The sequence below is a fragment of the Oncorhynchus nerka genome, linkage group LG26 (assembly GCF_034236695.1).
Source record: "Oncorhynchus nerka isolate Pitt River linkage group LG26, Oner_Uvic_2.0, whole genome shotgun sequence".
NCBI classification, from domain to species: domain Eukaryota; kingdom Metazoa; phylum Chordata; class Actinopteri; order Salmoniformes; family Salmonidae; genus Oncorhynchus; species Oncorhynchus nerka.
The window spans coordinates 17,604,532-17,631,749 of NC_088421.1; the positions used below are offsets into that span (position 1 = coordinate 17,604,532).

A 27,218-nucleotide genomic window follows, 5' to 3' on the forward strand; every position below is an offset into this window, starting at 1 on the left:
TTTATGTGTTTGATGCCATTCCATTTGCACCATTCCAGACATTATTATGAGCTGTCCTCCCTTCAGCAGCTTCCACTGATTTATATTTTATTTAACTAGGCAAGTCAGTTAAGAACAAATTCTTATTTACAATGGCGGCCTACCCCGGCCAAACCCTAACCTGGACGACGCTGGGCCAATTGTGCGCCGCCCTATGGAACTCCCAATCACTGCCAGTTGTGATACAGCCTGGAATTGTACTAGGGTCTGTAGTGACGCCTCTAGCACTGAGATGCAGTGCCTCAGACTGCTGCGCCACTGAGCACAAAGATCTACCTCTATCACTCCAGTATCCTTGCACATTGTAAATATGGTACTGGAGCTGACTGACCCTGTATATAGTATTCTTACTTACTTTCTCATGTTCTTCTTATTTTTTATTTCTTGTGTGTTTTTGTTCTATCTTATGTTATTTCTTGTTATTACATTGTTATTCATTACAGTTTTTTGGGGTTTAGAGCTTTGCAAGAAATCCATTTGTCCAGATTTGTGCATGTGACATTAAAAACTTGAAACTTGCATGGCCATTGATTAAGTTGTTTGATATCCACCAGGCGTCGCACTATCATTAAAAAAACATGCTTTCATATCAGTCCTGTAAAATAATTCGCCTTTGAAGTTTCCTAGGTTTGAGTGGTTTAATTAAAATAGATCACCTTTAACATGTGTTTAGCCTGGCCTATACTATCCTGCGTCTTTTCTCACACATACGTACTCTACATTGTTAAATTGCTAGTTGTATGTTATTTTAGGCCTACCCCATCTATTCCTTCTTTATTTATAACCCCTCCCCATCTGCTTCATTAGCTATATCACCGCCAACTGACTAGTGAAAGTCAATTAAAGCGTCGGGGGAAACTGTTTATACTCGATTCCTTGTTCTATTCCTTGACTTTAGACACTCGCTCAAGCGTGGAAGCTGCATGCAGAGGGGTGTGTGCGCGCAGTCGTAAAATAAAAGGAGGATAAATACCTCGCCATAAATCGTGGCAAGCAGTCTCATATTTACACGCGAACGATCCCCTAAAAATAAACATACCAATTTACACGTTTACGAAATTCAATTATTGAAATGTAATATATCGGTAATGACAAAAATCGTAAAAAGACATTTGAGGTAAGCTACTCTAAATGAAATGCCATGGTGTATGTTATGGTAAAAAAAAAAAGAGAGAGAGAAGGGGGGTGCAGGAGGGAATACGACAGAGGAAAAGGAGGGGAATATAGAGAGGGCAGATCTAGAACCCGTCTAAATGGTTTACCCCTATAGTAATCTTAGCACATGGAAAATAAAAAAAACTGACACCAGATCAGTGTACTCTTTGCGGCCCGTTCCATACCACACCAATCGGGACATACACGATAGAGAGGAAATCGTGTTCCTCGCCAGTCCGTACACGCCACTAGAATTCACTGAACATACTGCGAGAAAAGGGAGGGTGATAAAAAGAAGGCCAGGATAAAGAGAAGGTGAAAGCAAAGAAGGGCTTAAAAATATATTTGGTTGGGAGCGGAGGACGCATTGGCTTCGCAAGGAGAAGATTAGCGATTCAAATAATTTCCTAAAATTTTCTATATTCGGCGGATAAAAAAGTCTTGTTAGCTAGCTAGCTACTGTTACGAGGTAGCGGAATGTGTAGCTAGCTAATTAGCAAGGAATTAGTGTTTTGTATTTACTTGGTGTACGTGTTCTATTGTGACTATTTTTCAAACGCTAGTAATCGTGTGAAATGTGCACGAGCCACACATGGTCATGGTGTTCTGTGTTGATTAGACAATAACAATCTAGCTAGCGGTACAATACATTTGGCCAAGAAGACCAGCTACAATCAGCTATTTGCACATTCAAAGAATAGCGTTCCTTGTCCCAGAATAGGGAATAAGTCAAAGGTAGCGTAGACTAGCTGCCGTCCAATGTTAATGTCGACCGACGTCGCATCCATAATGTTACCCGTTACTCGGGGAATGATGGACAGGGAAAAGGACATTGATACAGAAACCGGACCCCACGCGAACACGACCGGGGGTCCAGCAGCAGTAGTCCGGGGAATGAAACGAGGGGATCCTGAGCAAACAGCTGCAGCTTTGACCGAATTAGCAGGAGCAGAGTGCAAACGGCCAAGGATAGACGGGACGGTGGGTGTTGGTGACATTGGACAGGTAAGGAGTAGAACATTAACAAATGAAGCCAAATTGTTGTTTGTTTCCATTCGATGAGCTGTTTTCATTGAATGCGTGCAACATTGTACCCCCTCTGCATTAAACGATTTCATTTCAATAGCACGTTACGTCTATTGTTTCAAGAACATCAGTGGGTCATGGTTCTGCTGACAGGCAGGCCCACCTATCAATAGCATGCCTCGTCGCATCAACTGCAGTAACGAACGTGCGGTAGAATTACAATCTAGGTACTAAACGTGTCTTGCACATTGTTCGGTGCTCGTGGCAGCTAGACTAACACCATGATTATGGCCGAAACAAAGGTAATATGATAGCCCACAGCTTATCGGCAATGACAGTTAAGATACAGCATAGATCCGACATTTACGTGCACTGCACTTATGTACACACTGATATTCCCGCCTTTACCATGATGGTCTGTCTTTTTGGCGTTGGACATCACATCAAAGCCTCCGACACAGGAGGGTACTCGCATTGGGAACAGTAATTTGTGCCAGTCCCCCTGGTCTGTGATTGGAGCTAGGTGCTAAAAAGAGGAGAGAGACAGGGGGTTGGGGGAGGGGTCACTATGGGAGAAACAAAGAACAGACCCCTATTCGTGATAAGGGAGTAGGAAGGAAAGGGGCTTTAGGATACCTTGCCTCTAGCTATGGGCCTCTCCATGACTTGACTGCTGATACAGCATAGCAACAGTGCTCTGCTCTTTGGCTAACCAGTGATATTACATGCACATACAGTATCCGTAAGCATCATTGAAAATAGCTGACATAGTGTTTTTGTTTGAGGCAGCAGTCAAACATGGTTCCGGGTCAGCTGTGGGTAATTGAATCCTGGGAATTGGGAAAATGCTTTCATTGGTACTGCTGCATATCTATTGCAATGATAAATGGGCAGGCCATGTTCCTCACACCATATAATGAATGATGGTGATGACAAAAGGTTACGTGTAGATGGTGTGACAATGAGAGGTGCAACAGGATCTCGCTGCCAATCACTGATATTGATCTCCTGCCGTTGTGGGTCAGGCTGGAAATACGCCCACAGGAGAGAGGGAGGAAACAGGAGGATAGAAGGCAGGATTTACAGTATGAGAGAGAACACTTTAACACGAGAGAATGAGAAATATGTAGAAAAATCCTCTATGCAGCTTAGGTTTGACGATAACTAAAGGTAAACATTAAGAAATTACAATGGTGGTGCTTAATGTAATTAGACTGGATTACATCATCCAGTCCTGGAGGTGACATTATGTTCAGTGCTGAGAAGATGAGTTCACTAAATATTTTTGGTGCGGCGATAGATAGCTATTTGATATTCATACCTGCCCAGAGGACAGGATGGGTAACAGCCTAAATCATGGCTGACATCTTTTGTTTCTGTCATCCTCCCCCTAAGGCATATTTCCAGATTGCTAATTGACTCCTGGTCCATAGAATTTGAGTGTGCACTGCCTGTGAGACAAACCTCCCCACCCCTGCTCACTGTCTCTACTGTCCAATCTCTCTGTCTCTCTCTGTTTCCCACTATGCAGTATTGATGTGCCCTAGCCTAGTCCAGCATGGTAGTGTACAGTGTGCTGTATATGCCTCCCTCCGGCTCCCAGAGAGCAGATTCTTCCTATCGTTGGCAGTAAAGCAGCTTTGTGTCGCGCTAAACGAGATCAAAGCTCATTTAGGAGAGAGCATTAACCAGACTGATCGCTTCAAGGGGAGGAGAGTAAAAGGGGGAGAGGGTGGGCGAGTGTTGAAGGGGAAACTACGATATAAACAAACCATTAAGATTATACAGTTTTGCACAGATAAGCTCCAAAGGTGCAGTATTCTTTGAAACTATCAAGCTACCAGGGAATGTCGACTAGTAATAGCGGGAACATTGGCTGTCATTAAAACCCCAAAGAAAAAAGTAGGCGTTATAATGTGCAGCACACTAGTGGACACTCGCTAATGGTTGTCACTGAACTTTGAGCACAATGCTGCAGTGTCACCTTTGACCTTTCACCCCTTGAGATAAGTTCAAAATTCTCTTCAAGATGTTTCTCAACACAACAGTGCTCAAACCCCCCCCCCCTCTTAAAAAAAATGTTTTTTATAGTCCTCCACTCGTTTTTCCAAGATGGCATAGCAGTTCAGACGTCTTTTGTCCTCGTCTTGTCGTGTCGTGTATATATATATATTTACAACTTTTTTTTCACATGCATTTTATTTTTATTTTCCATCAACTCATCTTCAATACACTCTCCTGCAACCTGCCTCACCAATTGATATGTATAAATACGTATTATTTACCTCAAATCTGCAATCAAATCTGGAATCCTCCAAGAAGCTAGCCAGAAGCTAGCCAGGAGCTAGCCAGAAGCTAATCAGAAGCTAGTTAGCTTCTTTACTGGCAACTCGTTCGTATTCAGCTAACCACGGTTTGTGGTCATTAGCTATCCTTTAACTCGAAAATCTATCGCCAGTTTTGTACGGCGCAGTGCGGCTCGGAACGGAACATACCGGACCGATTTTTTTCTCTCCATGTCCCTGGATTTCAACTGCTCTCTGGACATTCACTCCCGGATCTCACAGCTAGCTGGCTGCTATCCGTGTGTCTATCTGCTTTCGTCGATTCCGGAGCAAACATCAATTACTCCGGAGCTAGCGAGCTCCGTCAACCACTCCTGAGCTCCGTCAATCACTCCTGGGCTGCAGTCACCTATCCGGACCCGTTTTACTGCCTACACGGAGCCCCTCCGGGCCTTCACAACTGGACTGCCGACGTTATCTACCCGAAGGAGATCCGGCTGGCTCCTCCGTCGCGACGTTACCTGAATGCCCATCTGCGGCCTGCTAACCGTTAGCTGTCTTACCGGATGCTCTCAGAATAGACAATCTGACAATTTATTTATTTTTATTATTAACATGTTTCTTCTTGGGCCTCTATAACTATATCTATTGTTTTTATTTTTTTGTTGTTGTGTGATTTGGACTAATCCCCTCTACAACACGGAACTCCACTAATCTACTGACGGAACGCAAGAGGTGGCTAACAACAGACCTCCATCCTATGCTAGCTTGCTACCGATGTCCTGGCTAGCTGTCTAAATCGCCGTGACCCCCAAACCAACCTCTCCACTCCTGGACCCTTTTGATCACTCGACTAAGGATGCCTCTCCTTAATGTCAATATGTCTTGTCCATTGCTGTTCTGGTTAGTGTTTATTGGCTTATTTCACTGTAGAGCCTCTAGTCCTGCTCACTATACCTTATCCAACTTATTAGTTCCACCACCCACACATGCAATGACATCTCCTGGTTTCAATGATGTTTCTAGAGACAATATCTCTCTCTTCATCACTCAATACCTAGGTTTACCTCCACTGTACTCACATCCTACCATACCTTTGTCTGTATATTATACCTTGATGCTATTTTATCGCCCCCAGAAACCTCCTTTTACTCTCTGTTCCAGACGTTCTAGACGACCAATTCTTATTGCTTTTAGCCGTACCCTTATTCTTCTCCTCCTATGTTCCTCTGGCGATGTAGAGGTGAATCCAGGCCCTGCAGTGCCTAGCTCCACTCCTATTCCCCAGGCGCTCTCTTTTGATGACTTCTGTAACCGTAATAGCCTTGGTTTCATGCATGTTAACATTAGAAGCCTCCTCCCTAAGTTTGTTCTTTTCACTGCTTTTAGCACACTCTGCCAACCCGGATGTTCTAGCTGTGTCTGAATCCTGGCTTAGGAAGACCACCAAAAATTCAGAAATTTTAATTCCAAACTACAACATTTTCAGACAAGATAGAACTGCTAAAGGGGGCGGTGTTGCAATCTACTGCAAAGATAGCCTGCAGAGTTCTGTCCTACTATCCAGGTCTGTACCCAAACAATTTGAACTTCTACTTTTAAAAATCCACCTCTCTAAAAACAAGTCTCTCACCGTTGCCGCCTGCTATAGACCACCCTGTGCTCTGGACACCATATGTGAACTGATTGCCCCCCATCTATCTTCAGAGCTCGTGCTGCTAGGCGACCTAAACTGGAACATGCTTAACACCCCAGCCATCCTACAATCTAAACTTGATGCCCTCAATCTCACACAAATTATCAATGAACCTACCAGGTACCCCCCCAAAGCCTTAAACACGGGCACCCTCATAGATATCATCCTAACCAACTTCCCCTCTAAATACAACTCTGCTGTCTTCAACCAAGATCTCAGCGATCACTGCCTCATTGCCTGCATCCGTAATGGGTCAGCGGTCAAACGACCTCCACTCATCACTGTAAAACGCTCCCTGAAACACTTCAGCGAGCAGGCCTTTCTAATCGACCTGGCCGGGGTGTCCTGGAAGGATATTGATCTCATCCCGTCAGTAGAGGATGCCTGGATATTTTTTAAAAATGCCTTCCTAACAATGTTAAATAAACATGCCCCATTCAAGAAAATTAGAACCAGGAACAGATATAGCTCTTGGTTCTCCCCAGACCTGACTGCCCTTAACCAACACAAAAACATCCTATGGCGTACTGCATTAGCATCCAACAGCCCCCGTGATATGCAGCTGTTCAGGGAAGCTAGAAACCGTTATACACAGGCAGTTAGAAAAGCCAAGGCTAGCTTTTTCAAGCAGAAATTTGCTTCCTGCAACACTAACTCTAAAAAGTTCTGGGACACTGTAAAGTCCATGGAGAATAAGAACACCTCCTCCCAGCTGCCCACTGCACTGAAGATAGGAAACACTGTCACCACTGATAAATCCACCATAATTGAGAATTTCAATAAGCATTTTTCTACGGCTGGCCATGCTTTCCACCTGGCAACTCCTACCCCGGTCAACAGCACTGCACCCCCAACAGCAACTCGCCCAAGCCTTCCCCATTTCTCCTTCTCCCAAATCCATTCAGCTGAAGTTCTGAAAGAGCTGAAAAATCTGGACCCCTACAAATCAGCCGGGCTAGACAATCTGGACCCTTTCTTTCTAAAATTATCTGCCGAAATTGTTGCCACCCCTATTACTAGCCTGTTCAACCTCTCTTTCGTGTCATCTGAGATTCCCAAAGATTGGAAAGCAGCTGCGGTCATCCCCCTCTTCAAAGGGGGGACACTCTTGACCCAAACTGCTACAGACCTATATCTATCCTACCATGCCTTTCTAAGGTCTTCGAAAGCCAAGTCAACAAACAGATTACCGACCATTTCGAATCTCACCATACCTTCTCTGCTATGCAATCTGGTTTCAGAGCTGGTCATGGGTGCACCTCAGCCACGCTCAAGGTCCTAAACGATATCTTAACCGCCATCGATAAGAAACATTACTGTGCAGCCGTATTCATTGATCTGGCCAAGGCTTTCGACTCTGTCAACCACCACATCCTCATCGGCAGACTCGACAGCCTTGGTTTCTCAAATGATTGCCTCGCCTGGTTCACCAACTACTTCTCTGATAGAGTTCAGTGTGTCAAATCGGAGGGTCTGCTGTCCGGACCTCTGGCAGTCTCTATGGGGGTGCCACAGGGTTCAATTCTTGGACCGACTCTCTTCTCTGTATACATCAATGAGGTCGCTCTTGCTGCTGGTGAGTCTCTGATCCACCTCTACGCAGACGACACCATTCTGTATACTTCCGGCCCTTCTTTGGACACTGTGTTAACAACCCTCCAGGCAAGCTTCAATGCCATACAACTCTCCTTCCGTGGCCTCCAATTGCTCTTAAATACAAGTAAAACTAAATGCATGCTCTTCAACCGATCGCTACCTGCACCTACCCGCCTGTCCAACATCACTACTCTGGACGGCTCTTAGAATACGTGGACAACTACAAATACTTAGGTGTCTGGTTAGACTGTAAACTCTCCTTCCAGACCCATATCAAACATCTCCAATCCAAAGTTAAATCTAGAATTGGCTTCCTATTTCGCAACAAAGCATCCTTCACTCATGCTGCCAAACATACCCTTGTAAAATTGACCATCCTACCAATCCTCGACTTTGGCGATGTCATTTACAAAATAGCCTCCAATACCCTACTCAACAAATTGGATGCAGTCTATCACAGTGCTATCCGTTTTGTCACCAAAGCCCCATATACTACCCACCATTGCGACCTGTACGCTCTCGTTGGCTGGCCCTCGCTTCATACTCGTCGCCAAACCCACTGGCTCCATGTCATCTACAAGACCCTGCTAGGTAAAGTCCCCCCTTATCTCAGCTCGCTGGTCACCATAGCATCTCCCACCTGTAGCACACGCTCCAGCAGGTATATCTCTCTAGTCACCCCCAAAACCAATTCTTTCTTTGGCCGCCTCTCCTTCCAGTTCTCTGCTGCCAATGACTGGAACGAACTACAAAAATCTCTTAAATTGGAAACACTTATCTCCCTCACTAGCTTTAAGCACCAACTGTCAGAGCATCTTACAGATTACTGCACCTGTACATAGCCCACCTTTAATTTAGCCCAAACAACTACCTCTTTCCCAACTGTATTTAATTTATTTATTTATTTTGCTCCTTTGCACCCCATTATTTTTATTTCTACTTTGCACATTCTTCCATTGCAATACTACCATTCCAGTGTTTTACTTGCTATATTGTATTTACTTTCCAGTGTTTTACTTGCTATATTGTATTTACTTTGCCACCATGGCCTTTTTTGCCTTTACCTCCCTTCTCACCTAATTTGCTCACATTGTATATAGACTTGTTTTTTTTTTTTTTTTTTTTTTTTTTTTTTACTGTATTATTGACTGTATGTTTGTTTTACTCCATGTGTAACTCTGTGTCGTTGTATGTGTCGAACTGCTTTGCTTTATCTTGGCCAGGTCGCAATTGTAAATGAGAACTTGTTCTCAACTTGCTTACCTGGTTAAATAAAGGTGAAATAAAATAAAAATAAATAAACTCGTTTAATCAGATGCAGGGCCTACCACTTACACTCACATGTTAACCCTGGACACTGGTTGTTGTTGTCACCTCCCCTTCTACACCGCTGCCCCCAAACTGTCATATGTACTTCTATCTCCGCCCGCGAATGTCTCCCTGTCGGTAACGTTGATTCATCCTGTCTTCTTTCTCCTTATTTTTGTCCCCTCTGCTCCTCAGCGTATCACCCTCTGTCCACCCCTCCATCCCTTCTTCCCCATCCCCCTCCTCCCTCACCAGCTGTTGACCTCATGCCATTCTGCCCTCCTCCCTCCACTGCTCTCTTTTTCTGCCCATTTGCTCCAACTCTCAACTTTTTCACTTTTCCTAAAATAGAAAGTGGGGGAGAGAGAAACCCAGCAGAGCGACGCCCTTTAGTTGAGCATACAGAGAGAAAGTCACTGTATGAGGTGTGTCTGTACATTTGTGATCCGTATAGTCTGGAGCCCCTGGCCCTCAGAGCAGCCACACCTTATAACTACCCCTCTACTGTAAATGAGTGTAATTAATACCAAAGTGGATGGTACCCTGTTAAATTACTGTCTGTATCTGCATGGAAGAGGGTCTCATGACTTTTGTTGAGCGTAATAAAAGCTTAAAAAACGTAAGACTCAAAGCAGACCTGATATGCAGACCAAAGCGCCATATGCCCCGCAAAAGAAAGTGTGTGTGTGTGTTTTAACAATGAGTATCAAGTTCAGACCCCCCTCTCCCACCATTTTAAGGAAATATAAGTCACATGACATTCTTGGGGTATGAGTCATTGTCTCCATTTCTTTTTGCTGTATTTTTCACTTTTTGTCTTTCTTAATCCCCACATTCTTCCACCCCTGTCTTTCTCTCCTAATTTCCATCTCACTCTCTTGTTCTTTCTTTTCCCTCCATCCCCCATTCGTCTCCCTCCCCCTTTCCTCCAGACAGATTGATTCCAGATGTTACCAAATTCTTCTCCTCTCCCTCCCCCTGTTCTAACCTAAACTCCTCCCTCTTCATCCTGCTTTTCTACTAGAACAAATCGTTTTTTTACTGCAACCTTGTTATGTATTGAATCGTATGGGGTAGTTCTGGTTTCCAAGTGATGTGCTACATTGTTTTTCCACTGATGGTGCCTTGTCAGACTTAAACTCACTCGGGTATACATTGCCAGAGGCATTGGAGACCTGCGTCCTTTCATATGTTCAGTGTGTCGCATCTTCATCAGTCCTCCACTGTCCAGTCTTTGAAGACTACCAGTGTTTTTACCTCGTGTGTTGCTGAATACAGCACTGTCCGTTCGGCAGCTCTCCCACTTGAATGCGGCGCACTGAGGAGTGTGTTCCCCCAGGGGGTGAGGCACGAGGGGGAAATTGGTTCCAGATGAAACAGGAAGTGGATAGGGGGAGACAAAGAGAGGGCTGTTTTATGCAGGAGAGGGAGCCTGGACACTGCTGGGCTGAATAGCATACATCTCACTCCTCTGGCATGGGTCATGTATGCTATAGTCTGTACTGTCCAGACAGCATCACACATCAATCTGTCACTCACTTCTGCTGCTCACTACTTAAACGCTCTCTGTGCCCCGTCAAATGTTGTCCCTCTATACTTGTTTGATTGACCTCATTCCCCTTTCCTTCCTCTTTCCCCTCCCTGTTTTTGCTCTGCCACTCCCTCCCTCTACCACCACCATGTCTCATTGTGGCGTGGCTGTGGAGCCCCATCCAGGGTTAGTGTAGTAAGCACAGCCAGCACAGCTAGCTTTCTGAGAGGGATCTCTCCCGTGCTGTCGCCATGGCATCCTGAGTCAGGCCTTTCCCACGATTGGTTGAAAAAATTATAGTAGGGAGGGACCAATTCCCCCAGGAAGCAGGTTGGGGCAGAACCAGGAGGTTACCTATGTCTGTTTACAATGAAGAGGCCACGACCACCTTTTTACTACATTACACCAGCACTGGCTGCTCACTGAATGGAAGCTAATGAAGATAATGTATGAATTTATAATGAGTTTCTGACTCTCGTCTTTTAGTACAAGCACAATGGAAACATATTGACCCTTTTTAACACGTGTAGGCTGTTCCACCCTCCTTCCCCTGATTGAAAAGGCCGGAGACTTGTTACTCTGCCTCTTTTCCCTGCACAGTGTACTGCTAGTATATCAGACGGGATCGCTGGAATCCTCTCTCCTTACTGTTGTCAATATCACTGTTTGGTTTAACTTTCCCCTATTGCCCTATCCCGCCCCCTCTCCCCCTGTTCCTTTCCCTCCTCTTACATTGCCATGAACAATGGGTCTTCTGCCAGAGGGAGAGGGAGGGGTGACAGAAATAATCTAATTAGAAGTAATTACAGATCAATTAACCACAACACTAGATTCTGGGGCATGGACAGGGGAAGGGTCCGTTCTTGTTGTTGTTGCGGAGTGCAATTTGTTTTGTCGGCTGAATAAGGACCTGGCCTGGCTGCAGAATGATTCACCAGCTGTTCTAAATGGGTGAGGCAGCGCTCAGGGTCTAAACCAAAAGAGTCATCATGTTAACTTGCATAATCCTTTGTGAAATGTGCCCCCTTAATTTCCCCGCTTCTTTCCTGCAACATCCGTATTTTCATAAATGTATTGGTCTGTAGGGTATACAGCTAGGGCTGGGAACTGCCAGGGACCTCACCATACAATATTATCACGATACTTAGGTGCCCATACGATATGTATTGCGATTCTATGTGTTGCGATTCTATGTGTTGCGATTCCAAACATATTGCTCACCATACGTCTGCTGCAGAGGGACTAGAGAGAGTTTTGATAAAACTGCTGAAAAGAAGCTGGAAAACAAGCTTTGAAGGAAAAATACTGGACTATTGGTGCAGGTACAGCACACTAGTACAAACATAATATTGCGAAATTGTCCAAATTATGCGATCGACAAAAATGATATCCTGATATTTTACTGTATACATTGTTGCCCCATCACAAGTAACAGCTAGGCTGTTTCTCCTCTGGAGCATATTACTTTGTTAGGGGTGAACACATCACTGCAAAATGTTAGACTCCTGTTGAATCACATCACATTTTCCAAACCCTTAACTCTCTCTCTTTATTTTTGTAATATTTTTTTTATAGAACAACGACCCTTTAACCCCAGGTTTCCTTGGATACCCATCTCACAGCCAGGTAAGAGTACCATCTTACTGAAGTCTCCTTTAATTTAGGTATAATGATTTAGTTATATATGGAGTTTAATGAAACACGTTATAGTACTATTATAGTACTTCAGAAGGCCCAACACGAACAGCCTACAGAAGCTGTGACAACATTTTCTCTGAATCAATTTGATCTGCCTGTCTGCTGTGCACACTTTTCCACAATCCACATTCCCCTGCTCTCTTTCCCCTTCTTTCTCTTAGTTTCTTGTGCTCTCCCTCCATATCGAGTGGCGCAGCAGTCTAAGGCACTGCTTCTCAGTGCAAGAGGTCCCTGGTTCGAATCCAGGCTGTGTCACATCTGTCCGTGATTGGGAGTCCCATAGGGTGGCGCACAATTGGCCCAGCGTCGTCCGGGTTTGGACTGGGTTTTACATATCGGTTCCAGTAATGAGTACCTTATGTTCGCCAGACAGGGCTGTTTCTGACAGTCTCTTATCTTCCTGGGAGCAGCAGCACAGTGATGTGTCTTCTGTCTGTTGTCATTGGTGAGATGTGAGTGCAGGTCTCTGGCAGAGCCACAGGAGGGGGGTGTTGGTCTGCCTGCCTGCCCTCCCACTCCTCTCAACATGATGGATCTCCACAGCTTTATCTCCATTATGTGTTTTTTCCTCCAACGTGCGTTCCTCTACCCCTGCCATCTCCTTTCTTGGGAATGCAGTTCGCTCGCTGCTTGTGCTGGAGAGAAGGGGAGGAGGGGTGGATGGAAAGTAGAATAGGCAGGAGAGAGGGAAAGCGAGAGGAGGGGAGGATAGAGACTGAAGCAAGTGAGCAACCATATTGAAGTTAACCTTTCTGTGGGGAGGTAATATAGACCAGTGGTATTCAAAGTTGGGTCGGGACCCGAAGTGAGGTCACGGGGGAACTGCAGTGGGGTTGCCAAAATATATATTTTTTAATAAAAATTAAAGAGCGCCTGGTTTATTGTATAGGACAATATACAAATATTTTTGAGAAAGATGTTGTTTTTTTAATACTATTTTATTGAGTAAATGTATTTCGTTTTTCTTTGAATTTTGATAAGAGATGAAAATAGAACTAATTGAAGATTATTTGTTGATAATAATTGTACAATGTTAGATTTGGTGAGAAATCCCTGCAAAAGAAATGGGGACGCCAGAAATTGTTGCTGAGGGATTTGGGTCCCAGCTGAAGAAGCTTGAATACCATTGGGCTAGAAACGTCTGAAATAACATGCATTTGGTAAGGTTGTTAAAATAGTTAGGTTCTCATGTGTTTGTTTGGATCATCACTTATTTGATTCAAAACTAGTCAAATATACAACAAATGTTTTAAATGATTTAATGCTAGCTATTTCTTAGTGATGTAATCGGGTACACATAGGAGTTGAGCCGGTTGTCATGCAAAGGGTTGAAGAAGTTAGTGTAGCTTACCTACACTCTAGCTGGAGTTCCTATGGGCTATTGTGTGTTAGTTGATTTGGCTGTGTCAATAGGGACAATGTTTATGCATGGTGGCTTAGCCGAAACCCTACGTATTTTGGTTTGTCTGGGAGTTGGTAGGGTCCTGTAGTATGAGTCTAGTGCCCCTCCTCATCACGTTTAGGCTACAGAAGCCATGATGATCCTAGTCAGTACACAGAGCTGTATCTGCCTCTAATGATATAGAAAATAATACGTTTGACTGTGGAGTCAGTAGTGTGTTGTGCATTAACTGCAGCAAATTCACATTCCATACCACAATGGGTTTATTGTGTTTTCATCCTTTCATTTATATGTATGTATTTTTGTCTCAAATCAAGTTTTATTTGTCACAGGCTTCGTAAACAACAGGTGTGGACTAACAGTGAAATGCTTACTTTGGGGGCCCTTAATCATTTTATTATTTTTTAATTGAACCTTTATTTAACTAGGCAAGTTAGTTAAGAACAAATTCTTATTTACAATGATGGCCTAGGAACAGTGGGTTAACTGCCTTGTTTAGGGGCAGAACGACAGATTTTTACTTTGTCAGCTCGGGGATTCGATCTAGCAACCTTTCGGTTACTGGCCCAACACTCTAACCACTAGGCTACCTGCCACCCAAGATAACATCAACGTTGGCAGAAGTGGGATTGGAACCCACACCTCCAGAGAGCCTGGAGCCCAAATCCAGCACCGTAGACCACTCGGCCACGCTACCCAGTTTAATAACAATACAGAGAAAGACAATTGAGAAATAAAAGAAAAAGAAAACACGTAATAATAGATACAAAATGAATAACAATAACTTGGTTCTATACAACGGGTGCCAGTACTGAGTCGATGTGCAGGGGTACGAGGTAATTGAGGTAGATATGTACATATAGGGCTGATTTAAAGTTTTCATAACGGTCGGAAATCGGTACTTTTGGGCGCCGATAAAAAAAGAGAACTTTAAAAAAAAAAATGTTTTAATACCTTTATTTAACTAGGCAAGTCAGTTAAGAACACATTCTTATTTTCAATTAACGGTCTAGGTACGGTGGGTTAACTGCCTCGTTCAGAGGCAGAACGACAGATTTTCATAATGTCAGCTCGGGGGATCCAATCTTGCAAATTTACCGTTAACTAGTCCAACACAATAACGACCTGCCTCTCTCTCGTTGCACTCCACAAGGAGACTGCCTGTTACGCGAATGCAGTAAGCCAAGGTAAGTTGCTAGCTAGCATTAAACTTATCTTATAAAAAAACAATCAATCATACTCACTAGTTAACGATATTACTAGATATTATCTAGCGTGTCATATAATCTGACTGAGCATACAGTATACAGACAGCCTAGGAACAGTGGGTTAACTGCCTGTTCAGGGGCAGAACGACAGATTTGTACCCTGTCAGCTCGGGGGTTTGAACTTGCAACCTTCCAGTTGCTAGTCCACCGCTCTAACCACTAGGCTACTCTGCCGCCCCATGTGGCAGGTGTAACCGAAGTGAAATGGCTAGCGCGCTAATAGCGTTTCAAACGTCACTCGCTCTGAGCCTTCTAGTAGTTGTTCCCCTTGCTCTGCATGGGTAACGCTGCTTCGATGGTGGCTGCTGTCGTTGTGTTTGTTTTTGCATTATGTAAACCAAATGGAACATGTTTCATTATTTATTTGAGGCTAAATAGATTTTTGGGATGTATTTTATTAAGTTCAAATAAGTGTTCATTCAGTATTGTTGTAATTGTCATTATTACAAATAAAAAATTGTCCGATTAATCGGTATCGGCTTTTTTGTCCTCCGTTAATCAGTATCGGCGTTGAAAAATCATAATCGGTCGACCTCTAATTTGGACCATGATAGATCCTTAGTGATGTGGACACCAAGGAACTGAAAGCTTTCGACCCGCTCCACTACAGCCCAGTAGATGTGAATGGGGGCGTGCTCGACCCTCCGTATCCTGTAGTCCACGATCAGCTCCTTTGTGTAGCTGACTTTAAGAGAGAGGTTTTTGTCCAGGCATCACACTCATTATAGGCTGTTTCATCGTCGTCGGTGATCAGGCCTACCACCATCGTGTCGTCGGGAAACTTATTGATTGTCTTGGAGTCGTGCGCAGCCACACATTTGTGGGTGAATGGGGAATACAGGAGGGGACTAAGCACGCACCCCTGATGGGCCCCCATGTTAATGGTAAGCGTGGTGGATGTGTTGTTGCCAACCCTCATCAACTGGCGTGGTCCGTCAGGATATCCAGGGTCCTTAGCTTAATGATGAGCTTGGAGGGTACTACGGTGTTGAATGCTGAGCTATAGTCAATAAACCGCATTCTCACGTAGATGTGTATTTTGTCCAAGTGGGAAAGATCTGTGGATCTCGTCAGGGTGGTATGTGAGTTGGAGTGGATTCAGGATGTCTGGGATCATGGTCTTGACGTGAGCCATGACCAGCCTTTCAAACCATTTCATGGCTACAGATGTGAGTGCTACGAGACGATAGTCATTTAGACAGATTACCTTGGCATTCTTGGACACAGGGACTCTGGAGGTCTGCTTGAAAGAGGTTGGTATTACAGACCAGGTCAGGGATAGGTTGAAAATGTCAGTGAAGACACTTGCCAGCTGGTCAGCGCATGTATGCGTCCTGGTAATCCGTCTAGACCTCGCAGCATTGTGAATGTTAACCTGTTTAAAGGGCTTACTCACATCGGCTACGGAGAGCGTGATCACAGTTGTCCGGATCAGCTGGTGCCCTCACGCATGGTTCAGTGCATAGAAGGCATTTATAGCTCGTCTGGTAGGCTCACGTCACTGGGTAGCTCGTGGCTGGGTTTCCCTTTGTAATCCGTGATAGTTTGCGAACCCTGCCACATCCGACGAGCATCAGAGCCGGTGTAGTAGGATTCGATCTTAGTCCTGTTTTGATGCTTTTGCCTGTTTGATGGTTTATCGGCGGGTGTAGTGGGATTTCTTATGTGTCTGTGTTAGTGTTCCGCTCCTTGAAAGCGTCAGCTGTAGCCTTTAGCTCAGTGTGGATGTTGCCTATAATCCATTGCTTCTGGTTGGGATATGTACGTACGGTCACTGTGGAGACGTCATCGATGCATTTATTAATGAAGCCAGTGACTGATGTGGTATACTCTTCAATCCTATCGGATGAATTCCGGAATATATTCCTATTTGAGTTTTTGCTTGTGAGCAGGAGTCCGGGGGATAGAGTTATGGTCAAATTTGCCAAATGAAGGGGGAGGGAGAGCTTTGTTATGCGTCTCTGTGTGTGGAGTAAAGGTGATATAGAGGTTTTTTCACCTCTAGTTGCACAGGTTAAATGCTGGTACAAATTGTGGGAGACTGATTTCAGTGTTCCTGCATTAAAATCACTGGCGGCTAGGAGCGCTGCCTCTGGATGAGTATTATTTGCTTATGGCTTTATACAGTTTGTTGAGTGCAGTCTTAGTGCCAGCATCGGTTTGTGGTGGTAAATAGACAAGCCTGCTACTTTTAATAGTCGAATAAATTCAATCTACTTAATTAGTAGAGCTATGTATTGTTTGTTGGTATGTAGGAATGCACGCATGGGCTTCAGATTAATATTGCCATATCGATATATAATCCATCATGGACAAGAAAATATTGATTAGGACTATTGCATCAGCCCAGAATGCCCATATCAGTGCATCCCTATATGCATGGCCTTATGATGATCTGTGTTTGTGGGGGAGGGGCATTGTTTGAATGTATGTGTGAGAGAGAGTGTGATGGAAATAGCCCTTTGTTTGAAAGCGTGTTTGTGTGCCTGCCAGGGTGCACAATAAATATGGCTGTGCATCTGTGTGTTTATCAGTGTGTTCAGTCTGTGTAGTTAATCCTTAGATCATCCCCCATTCATCCTCTCATCCTCCTCACTTACACCCTAATCCCGTCATCCCTCGCTCTTTCCCCCATCCCTTTATCCTTTTATCTCTATCCTGTTATCTCTCGCTCACATCCACTGCCTCTCTCAGCCTCTCGCTTACCCCTTTCCCACCACCTCTTTTGGTCCCTCTCTCCCTCCCTCTCTCCATCTCTCTCTCCCCTCTGTAGTAGCCAACCTCAGCAGATGTCTGCATACTGGCATAGACATTTTGCAGGCAGGGCAGAAAAGGGGAGAGAAAAACAAGAAGTGCAGGGGAACTGCACTCCTCTCCCATCGAACCCCAACAGTACTGTAGTGTAGGAAATGAAAAAGCGCAATGCAGAGTAATAAATATACATGTTGTGAAGGTGTAGAATTGGGCCGTAGCAGTTTGAAGCTGTTTCCTCTCTGGGTAATGAACATGGGGAGGTGAGGGGGAGCTGCCTGCCTGCCAGCCTAACATGGGGTTGACAAGCTGCCATCCAATAAATAAATGATTAAAAAAACCTGCAATGCAGTGGGTAGCGTTACAGTGTGAAACGGAGCGTCTTCTTCTCAGGGCTGCCAAACAGCAGCTCCTTCCTTCCTAACCTGTCAGTACCTAGCCTGAGAGGGGAGGGGATGGAGAGACTGATGGATAGGAGGGACCCAGCCAGGCTCACAGAGAGGGAAAGTTTGAAGGGGGATGGAACATGCAGAAGCCATGACCGAGCAGAGCAGGAGCGGTAGTGTGAGTGAGAAGTGACACACGACAGAGGAAGAAGAGAAGAGACACGAGCTGTAAGAGGAGAGAACTGACAAGGGGCAAACAGAGAAGAGGGGGAGAGTGACAAGGACACAAGACTTGCGTGGTGCTAAGGCAAGGGGGAACACTGGCGGAGAGCGAGGGACAATTTGAATCTGTGAGAGACGTGGACAGAAGGTGCTTCCCGGCGGATGGTAACAGACCACATTCAGAGCGGAATAGAGAGAGAGAGACTCTTCCTTGCCGTGCAGACAATGATGGGGCTGTACTATCCTGCGGTGTTGCCGGTGAGTTTGTTCATGTCATAGCCAGTTTTCTGTACGTTCCTATCCAGCAGGTTTAGACCTGGAACATCGAAAGAACAAAATGCTTTGCTCTTTTCTACATGTTTTGAAATAATATGCAGTTGATTCGACTGCTGTTTACCTAGCTAGTTTTGATACGTTGCATAAGGCTAGGCCTCAGATTACTACGTGGAGTTATACTGTTGTTTCTCTTTTACCACAAACACATGCACATAGCCTACACATTGAGGAACGCTCCGTGTTTTGTGACTAGTATTGTGTAACGACTTATGTAACGTCACTTGTTTTTTATCATTTAAATATGTAGATGTGTTACTGGCAGCAAGAGGGGTTAACTGTGTACATGTTCTAATGAGCCTGCTGCCCCAACATGTTCTGTGGTCCTGGCTGTGCTTCAGGGCCCTCAAGGAGGTCCAGGCTTCTGCAAATGTCTCTGTAAATTAGCAGTGTTGAGCTGTGTGTATGTCGCACGTTGCGGCCATGCTGACTGTACAGAACATCATGTTAGTCCAGGGTGAGCGGTGGGGGGCTGTTGGAATGAGAAGGGGGTGCTACAGCAATTCTTTGTTGTCTTCCCAGCTGTCTTGCTGTTTAACCGCCCCCCCCTCCCCCCCCTTTCTGAGTGAAAGAGACAGGTGCCAAGAAACAGTTGTGACTCCTTCCCCTCAATCCTTCTCTGTTGGTACGACCCAGCCTCCCCTTTCCTCCCGCCACAATACTGGATGGGGTGCTGTGAGGTTCTGTGCTCTGGGTGCTGATTGGACAGTTAGCAGCAGGAATCTCCCCAAGTGCTTTTAACTCCAGCACATGCATTTCTAGGGCTGTGTGACTTAGAGCTCGACCCTCCCCTCTCTCCCAAACACAGCAACCAACCGTATGAATGCCGGGTTCTGAGAAATGGCGTGATGGTGGTGTATTTTACTGCCTCACCTCCATTACTGCAGCACCCTGCTTGGTTTAGAGAGGGAAGGCAGGGATTGAAAGTATTTTGCGGAGCCCCACCCAAGTGTTGGCCCCCAGGGGTAAGAGACTTACCTGCTGCTTCACATTTGCACCAACCAAACTGCTGCAGAACTGGCAGACAGTATTAGAGCACTAATGCACTCTGAGACATCTGTCTCCACTACAGGCTTACTGCTGCTCCTCACTCTGCCCATCTAAACCTGCAGTACTGACAATCCAGCTGGCTCAAGGGACGTGCAGAAAAGCATTGAGCTTTGAATAGACAGCACAGCAAGTATGTTAATTTGCACACATGCACTATTGTGACTGACAGAAACAATGGCCAGTTCTGCTGCAGTGCAGTGTTGAGTCTCAGAGCCTCCTTAAGCCCCTTCCCCCACTATCGCTGACGGAGCTGGTTCAGTTCAATGGACACATGGCGCAGCAACGTTTATTCTCTTGTCTTCTTCTCTGGGCTGAAAGAGAAGAAATCCTCACTAGTGTTGGTGGCTGACTCAATCAAATATTGTGTGGAAACTTTTAACAGCGATTGGGCATGGATGTTAAATCCTCCCAAATACACTGATTCGTCACCCTACAGCAGGCTAGGTCTTAGGGTGCTGGGTTGTTTCCCTCTGCAATTATCTGCATAGAGCAGCGTTTCATAGAGAGACCGAAGGATTAAGAGGGTCATGTCAGTGAACTTGGCAAAGGTTAAGTGTCAGGGAGGAGGTTTGCTCCTCCACCATACCAGGCATCTTACAGAGCTTTGGGACCGTGTATGGCCACCATGGTGTTGGTGCCGTAGTGGACGTGGCTCACGTTGGGCCGTCTGTAGGAGTATATAATGGGGAGGCTGCTGAGGGAAGTCTTTTTAAAGATGTCCTGTGAGACGGGTCCAGCCAGGCTTTCAGAATCAGTGTGGTACGGCTGAAGCTCCAACTGCCCTTGCATGGTTCCATGGCTGAAGCTCCAACTGCCCTTGCATGGTTCCATGGCTGAAGCTCCAACTGCCCTTGCATGGTTCCATGGCTGAAGCTCCAACTGCCCTTGCATGGTTCCATGGCTGAAGCTCCAACTGCCCTTGCATGGTTCCATGGCTGAAGCTCCAACTGCCCTTGCATGGTTCCATGGCTGAAGCTCCAACTGCCCTTGCATGGTTCCATGGCTGAAGCTCCAACTGCCCTTGCATGGTTCCATCCTTCATGGCCAACAACAACCTCTGATCTCTTTGGTGTGTTTATGTCATATTGACTGAGTCAGTGAATACAATAGCCTGTACTACCACCGGACCTTTAGAAACTGACCAACTCTTTTGTTAAGAGTCTAATGCTCTGTTACCCTTAAATGCAATGCCATGTGTTATTTAGCTTGTGGTGCCTGTAGGGTTTAAGCCAATTAGCTGTTAATGTACCGTGGAGGGATAGGCTGTATATTATGTGTCGTGATTTTCATTGGTTGACAACCCTGAAGGAGTGACAGGGTTTCAGTACATAGGTGCCCTTACATGGAGATGGGAGGCGGCTACAGCGTTATGCTTGACTGGCTCTTGGGATCCGTGGGTCACGTTTCATAGCGGCGGTGGCTTTGACTGACTTGGGGGAGGCGGGGCGGAGGTAGAAACCCTCGTCTGGATTTCATCAAGCGAGGAGGGAGAAAGAAGGAGAGGAAAAAGGAAAGGGAAAGCATATCTATTTCTCCAGCTGCAGAAAAAGGAAGAGGAGCGTACTACTGCATTGGAGAGAGAGGGGGGAAGAGGCGGCATATTTAATGCAAAGCAATGCGTCACAGTGGGCTGTAGATTAGTTTAATAGTGGTTATTCATTCATGATACACGGATTGGGATTAGAATAACTAGCAAGTTAAAGAGATTACTGTAGTCTACTAACACTCTTCACTGACTGTCTACTGTACTGTGCAACTGAATTCAAATGATTTCATTACGCTGCAGTCACTGCACACATTTTAACACATGCACTCTCGCAACGTTCGCTGAATATTTTGACCCACATTTGCAAGCCCTCTCTCTCTCCCCCCCGGTCCTCTTGGTGTATGGAAAAACCTTTGGTGTCTCAGGTAACACTTCTGTACTATACCGCCGTGGTGTGTGTAGAGAAAGAGGGATGCAGAGTTTAGCCTATCGTAATTCAGATGGTGCATTTAATATTGTCTTATACGTTCAAGAAGAACAGTAAATCTGAAGTTATTTTGAAAGGGTACCTTGTGGTCAAATGAGATTTGTTATGCTTAGACTATTTTATATTCATTCCTGCATTGCCTTTGAACATCACCTAGTGGCTTACTAGTGAGTTATGATATATATGATATTGTATACAAATATACATGTGAAATATTATACAATATGACTGTACACCCCCCTCTGTCTCTTGAAATTTGTAAGCAATTTGATCATTCCGTTTCCGTTTGTAATACAATGTTTTTACACATGAGTTCATTCTTTCCTTTTTGCAACACAGAATTACTCCCTTTTTATAATAGCCTCTCTTCTCTCCCTCTACTCTCTCTCCCTCTCCTCTCTCTCTTCTCTCCCTCTCTCCTCTTCTCTCTCTTCTCTCCCTCTCCTCTCTTCTCTCCCTCTCATCTCTCTCCATCTCTCTCTCCTCTCTCTCCATCTCTCTTCTCTCCCTCTCTTCTCTCCCTCTTCTCTCCCTCTCCTCTCTCTCTCTCTTCTCTCCCTCTTCTCTCCCTCTCCTCTCTCTCTTCTCTCCCTCTCTTCTCTCCCTCTTCTCTCCCTCTCCTCTCTCTCTCTCTCTCCCTCTCCTCTCTCTCTCTCTCTCCCTCTCTCTCTCTTCTCTCCCTCTCCTCTCTCTCTTCTCTCCCTCTCCTCTCTCTCTCTTCTCTCCCTCTCCTCTTTCTCTCTTCTCTCCCTCTCCTCTCTCTCTTCTCTCCCTCTCCTCTCTCTCTCTTCTCTCCCTCTCCTCTCTCTCTTCTCTCCCTCTCCTCTCCCTCTCCCTCTCCTCTCTCTCTCCATCTCTCTATTCTCTCCCTCTCCTCTCTCTCTTCTCTCCCTCTTCTCTCTCTCTTCTCTCCCTCTCCTCTCTCTTCTCTCCTCACCTCTCTCCCTCTTCTCTCCCTCTCCTCTTTCTCTTCTCTCCCTCACATCTCTCTCTTCCTCTCCTCTCACTCTTCTCTTCCTCTCCTCTCTATCTCTTCTCTATCTCTTCTCTCGCTCTCTCTCGCTCTCTGCTCTGTGTGTGAAATACTGCCATTTAGGGCAGTGTTACTGTTGCCTCTCAGTGAGTGTGGCAGGAATGTCCCGTTGACAAATGGGTTGAGTACTACCAGCCCTCAGCCAGTACCTTTTCTCTACTATTTAGCTTTGTCCACCCATCATTGGATACCAGTGAGTAGCCAAAATATCCATTCCAGTACTCACATGATGGAGATACTGTACTGTTAGAAACACCCACTACACTTCCACCCCACCCCCATCCTCGGAGCCTCCAACACAGATTTGGATTTGGTCACTGTGACTCAGATGATGAGAAGCACCCTTTACTTCCTGGTTCCAGACTTCTACATGTTTATGGATGACATGTCTTTACAGGAGGAAGTCCATTTAACCTATTTGGAATCCTCCTTCATTTAATCATCCTCCCCGTTTTATGCAGGACTTATGTGCTATTGTTATTATTAAGTTAATGACATTGCAATGAATGCAGTATGCAGTCAGCCTCATAAGCGATTCATATGGACCAGAATACATAAGGAGAGGCTGGTGGAATATAGCAGTAGAACAGTTTTCCATCCTGTTCTGAATTAAACCTACCTTTGTTGCACTCGTTATCTTGGAGGCACAGAACCGAGAGCTCAGTCCTCCTTATCAAGTAGAGGGGATTTAACAGTAGCCGGGACGGTTCTTTCCACTGTCGTTTCAAGATGAGAAGTCTGCAGTCTCTGGGATTAGTGAATCCTCATCTGCTTTACTGCCCCGCAACTTAGTTTCCCTGGTAATTAAAAAGGCTGTCTGGAGCCTGGGTGTCGCCTCGCCCAGGCCTGGCTGGCCGGCTCACTGACTGGCCTGTTTTAATGGTATTGGATGCTGTCATCACGCCTGGAAGGCCACGAAGCAGTTTCATGGCCCGAAACAAAATGGCGCCCCCCCCCATTCCTCCCCCTCCCTACAAGCTTTGCTCTTTCTGAACACAGTTGGGGTGTTTTTGAAGTTATTACAGGATGTCCTTGAGTGTGTGACTGAGGAGTCCTATATCACAGCGTCACCATACCACAACACATAACTTGAGTGTGTGACTGAGGAGTCCTATATCACAGCGTCACCATACCACAACACATAACTTGAGTGTGTGACTGAGGAGTCCTATATCACAGCGTCACCATACCACAACACATAACTTGAGTGTGTGACTGAGGAGTCCTATATCACAGCGTCACCATACCACAACACATAACTTGAGTGTGTGACTGAGGAGTCCTATATCACAGCGTCACCATACCATACCACAACACATAACTTGAGTGTGTGACTGAGGAGTCCTATATCACAGCGTCACCATACCATACCACAACACATAACTTGAGTGTGTGACTGAGGAGTCCTTTATCACAGCGTCACCATACCATACCACAACACATAACTTGAGTGTGTGACTGAGGAGTCCTATATCACAGCGTCACCATATACCACAACACATAACTTGAGTGTGTGACTGAGGAGTCCTATATCACAGCGTCACCATACCACAACACATAACTTGAGTGTGTGACTGAGGAGTCCTATATCACAGCGTCACCATACCACAACACATAACGGACACCTTTTTAAAATCGTGACCGGCCGGCGCTACAATCCATTACCGGGTTTATCATGAAGACAGTATAGTAACAGTGCTGTGGCAATGGCCTGGAGCCGTCTCCCAACTCAACTGGTTCTGATATCAGTTCATATCAAGTGTAACTAAAAAGGATAACAGTATCTGTTCACGGGGTATAACAGGTACTCATTGTTGTAAATATTCTCTGGATATGTGTGTACATGGATAGTGAGCAGGCTTGTGTAGCAATGTGTGTATCAGATTTTGTGATTTGTCAATAATAGATGTGGTTGCAGTGAATATTTCATGGTAGGCTGACTGAAATGCTCTGCTGTCAGAGATATGGAGGGAGAGAGCGAGAGAGAGAGTAGGAGGGAGGGTGAAATTGAAGCTGTGTTTTTAACCCTCGTTCTAGTCTCTCCCTGCCCTCCATCTGCACGGTACAGTACAGTAATGCCTACTAGTATTAACCCTGTCTTCTCCTCTGTCAGGGTTCTCAAGATTCAACGGGGGGCCAGGAGGGGCTGGTGCCCCCGCCCTTCTCAGCGTTCCCTCCACCACCCCCTCCGCAGAACGGCCTGGGGACAGAGTTTGGTGGTGCTTTGTTTGGTGCTGGTGGGCAGGGGCCTTCGGATTCAGGGGCTGGAACAAATGGCTCAGCCACCACATCCAACATCTTACCCACCCCGGTGAGTGTTGTGGTTGGTTTTGTTGTTAGGCTCACTCTTTATTTGTCCTGACAATGATCAAGATTACTTGGATCATTCCATTTATCAGCCTTTCCCTCTCTCTCTCCCTCCTCTCTCTGCCTCCTCTCTCTCCCTCCTCTCTCTGCCTCCTCTCTCTCCCTCCTCTCTCTCTCCCTCCTCTCTCTCCCTCCTCTCTCTCCCTCCTCTCTCTCCCTCTCTCTCTCCCTCCTCTCTCTCCCTCCTCTCTCTCCCTCCTCTCTCTCCCTCTCTCTCTCCCTCCTCTCTCTCCCTCCTCTCTCTCCCTCCTCTCTCTCCCTCCTCTCTCTCCCTCCTCTCTCTCCCTCCTCTCTCTCCCTCTCCCTCCTCTCTCTCTCCCTCCTCTCTCTCTCCCTCCTCTCTCTCCCTCTCTCTCTCTCCCTCCTCTCTCTCCCTCCTCTCTCTCCCTCCTCTCTCTCTCTCCCTCCTCTCTCTCTCTCCCTCCTCTCTCTCTCCCTCTCTCTCTCCCTCCTCTCTCTCCCTCCTCTCTCTCCCTCCTCTCTCTCCCTCCTCTCTCCCTCCTCTCTCTCCCTCCTCTCTCTCCCTCCTCTCTCTCCCTCCTCTCTCTCCCTCCTCTCTCTCCCTCTCTCTCTCCCTCTCTCTCTCCCTCCTCTCTCTCCCTCCTCTCTCTCCCTCTCTCTCTCCCCTCTCTCTCCTCTCTCTCTCCCTCTCTCCCTCCTCTCTCTCCCTCCTCTCTCTCCCTCTCTCTCTCCCCTCCTCTCTCTCCCTCCTCTCTCCCTCCTCTCTCTCCCTCTCTCTCTCCCTCCTCTCTCTCTCCCTCCTCTCTCTCCCTCCTCTCTCTCCCTCCTCTCTCTCCCTCTCTCTCTCCCTCCTCTCTCTCCCTCCTCTCTCTCCCTCCTCTCTCTCTCCCTCCTCTCTCTCTCCTCTCTCTCCCTCCTCTCTTTCTCCCTCCCCTCTCTCCCTCTCTCTCTCTCCCTCCTCTCTCCCTCCTCTCTCTCCCTCCTCTCTCTCCTGTCCCCCAGCAGACAGAAGTGTCCCCAGGTCAGGTAGATGGAGTGGGGCAGTGCGTGGCAGTAGAATTAGCAGGAGTATCCGGGGCTGACTCCGCAGAGGCCAAAGGAACCCCAAAACGACTTCACGTCTCCAACATCCCCTTCCGCTTCCGAGACCCTGACCTCAGGCAGATGTTTGGGGTAAGAATCTGGGAACTTCCTTGCTGCACTTTGAGATGAGGAGTAAATCAGTTTAACCCTCCTGTTGTTAAATTGATGGTTGGTGTCAGACTGGGTGTTGAGAAGAACAAAGGGCCAGATAGTCACAAAGGGAGGAACACTCATGTCCTTTGATGTACTCTATCACAGGGCCATGAGAGCCACAGAGAAGTAGTCAGTAGTTAGTGAACGAGTGAGGATAGGAAGGTGTGTACTTACAAAGGGATAGAAAAATAGACAATAGAAGGTAGTTTGATTGAATTTATTTTGGTACAATACTGCCTCCTAGTGTGCTGCAGGTGTAGTTCACCCCTGATTGTCAATTAATTACACTGAGTACATAATGCAAGTTGACTTTTTGTTTGTATCCTAATTTCTTGTGTTTTGTTTATTTTCAGCAATTTGGGAAGATTATTGATGTTGAGATAATTTTCAATGAGAGAGGCTCAAAGGTGAGTGAGATGGTAAACATGTCCTCAGTCCCACCACTGTGGACACTATGATGAAAAAGTAAAGTGTTGACTGTGTCTCAATGCTACATTTTCCACACACACTGTGCCCTATTTACCTGCACTGATAGTATAAACAATAGGTATTATGGCTTTAAAGAACTCCAGGCCACTATTGAACGTCTGAAACTAGATTGAAAGTAAGTCAAAATTATAATGGACCTATATATTTTCTAATAACTGCGAATAGATTTTGAAAAGCAAATCGGTCCCATGAAAATCTGTGTGGTCCTCTGTTGAATTTCGACATTCCGTTTGCCCAACCCTTCCCTAATCAGTAACCACCGTATCAGTTCTAGAACAAACAGCATGAACCAGTGATTACAACTGTGTACCTGTTCAGTAAATGTGTAATGAAATGAGTAAAACTAAATCAAATGGTTTTGATTTTCTATAGAACTGGTATGTTTCTTCCAGCCCTCTCCTTACGCTGTCTTT

At 45.8% G+C, this 27,218-nt stretch overlaps 1 protein-coding gene across 6 annotated transcripts in view; it reads left to right on the forward strand.

The window, feature by feature from the left end:
* The first annotated feature begins 1,275 nt into the window (after positions 1-1,275).
* Positions 1,276-27,218, forward strand: part of LOC115110466 (RNA binding protein fox-1 homolog 2-like) — a 44,603-nt gene continuing 18,660 nt past the window's right edge. The window contains exons 1-5 of one of the 6 annotated variants that reach the window (XM_065010181.1): positions 1,276-2,199; positions 12,212-12,262; positions 24,866-25,063; positions 26,083-26,253; positions 26,670-26,723. In XM_065010181.1, the coding sequence (XP_064866253.1) occupies positions 1,954-2,199; positions 12,212-12,262; positions 24,866-25,063; positions 26,083-26,253; positions 26,670-26,723 (720 nt within the window). In that variant the 5' untranslated portion in view covers positions 1,276-1,953. The remainder of the gene's footprint in view (positions 2,200-12,211; positions 12,263-24,865; positions 25,064-26,082; positions 26,254-26,669; positions 26,724-27,218) is intronic. The other 5 variants (XM_065010180.1, XM_065010178.1, XM_065010179.1 and 2 more) reach the window with 5 other exon arrangements.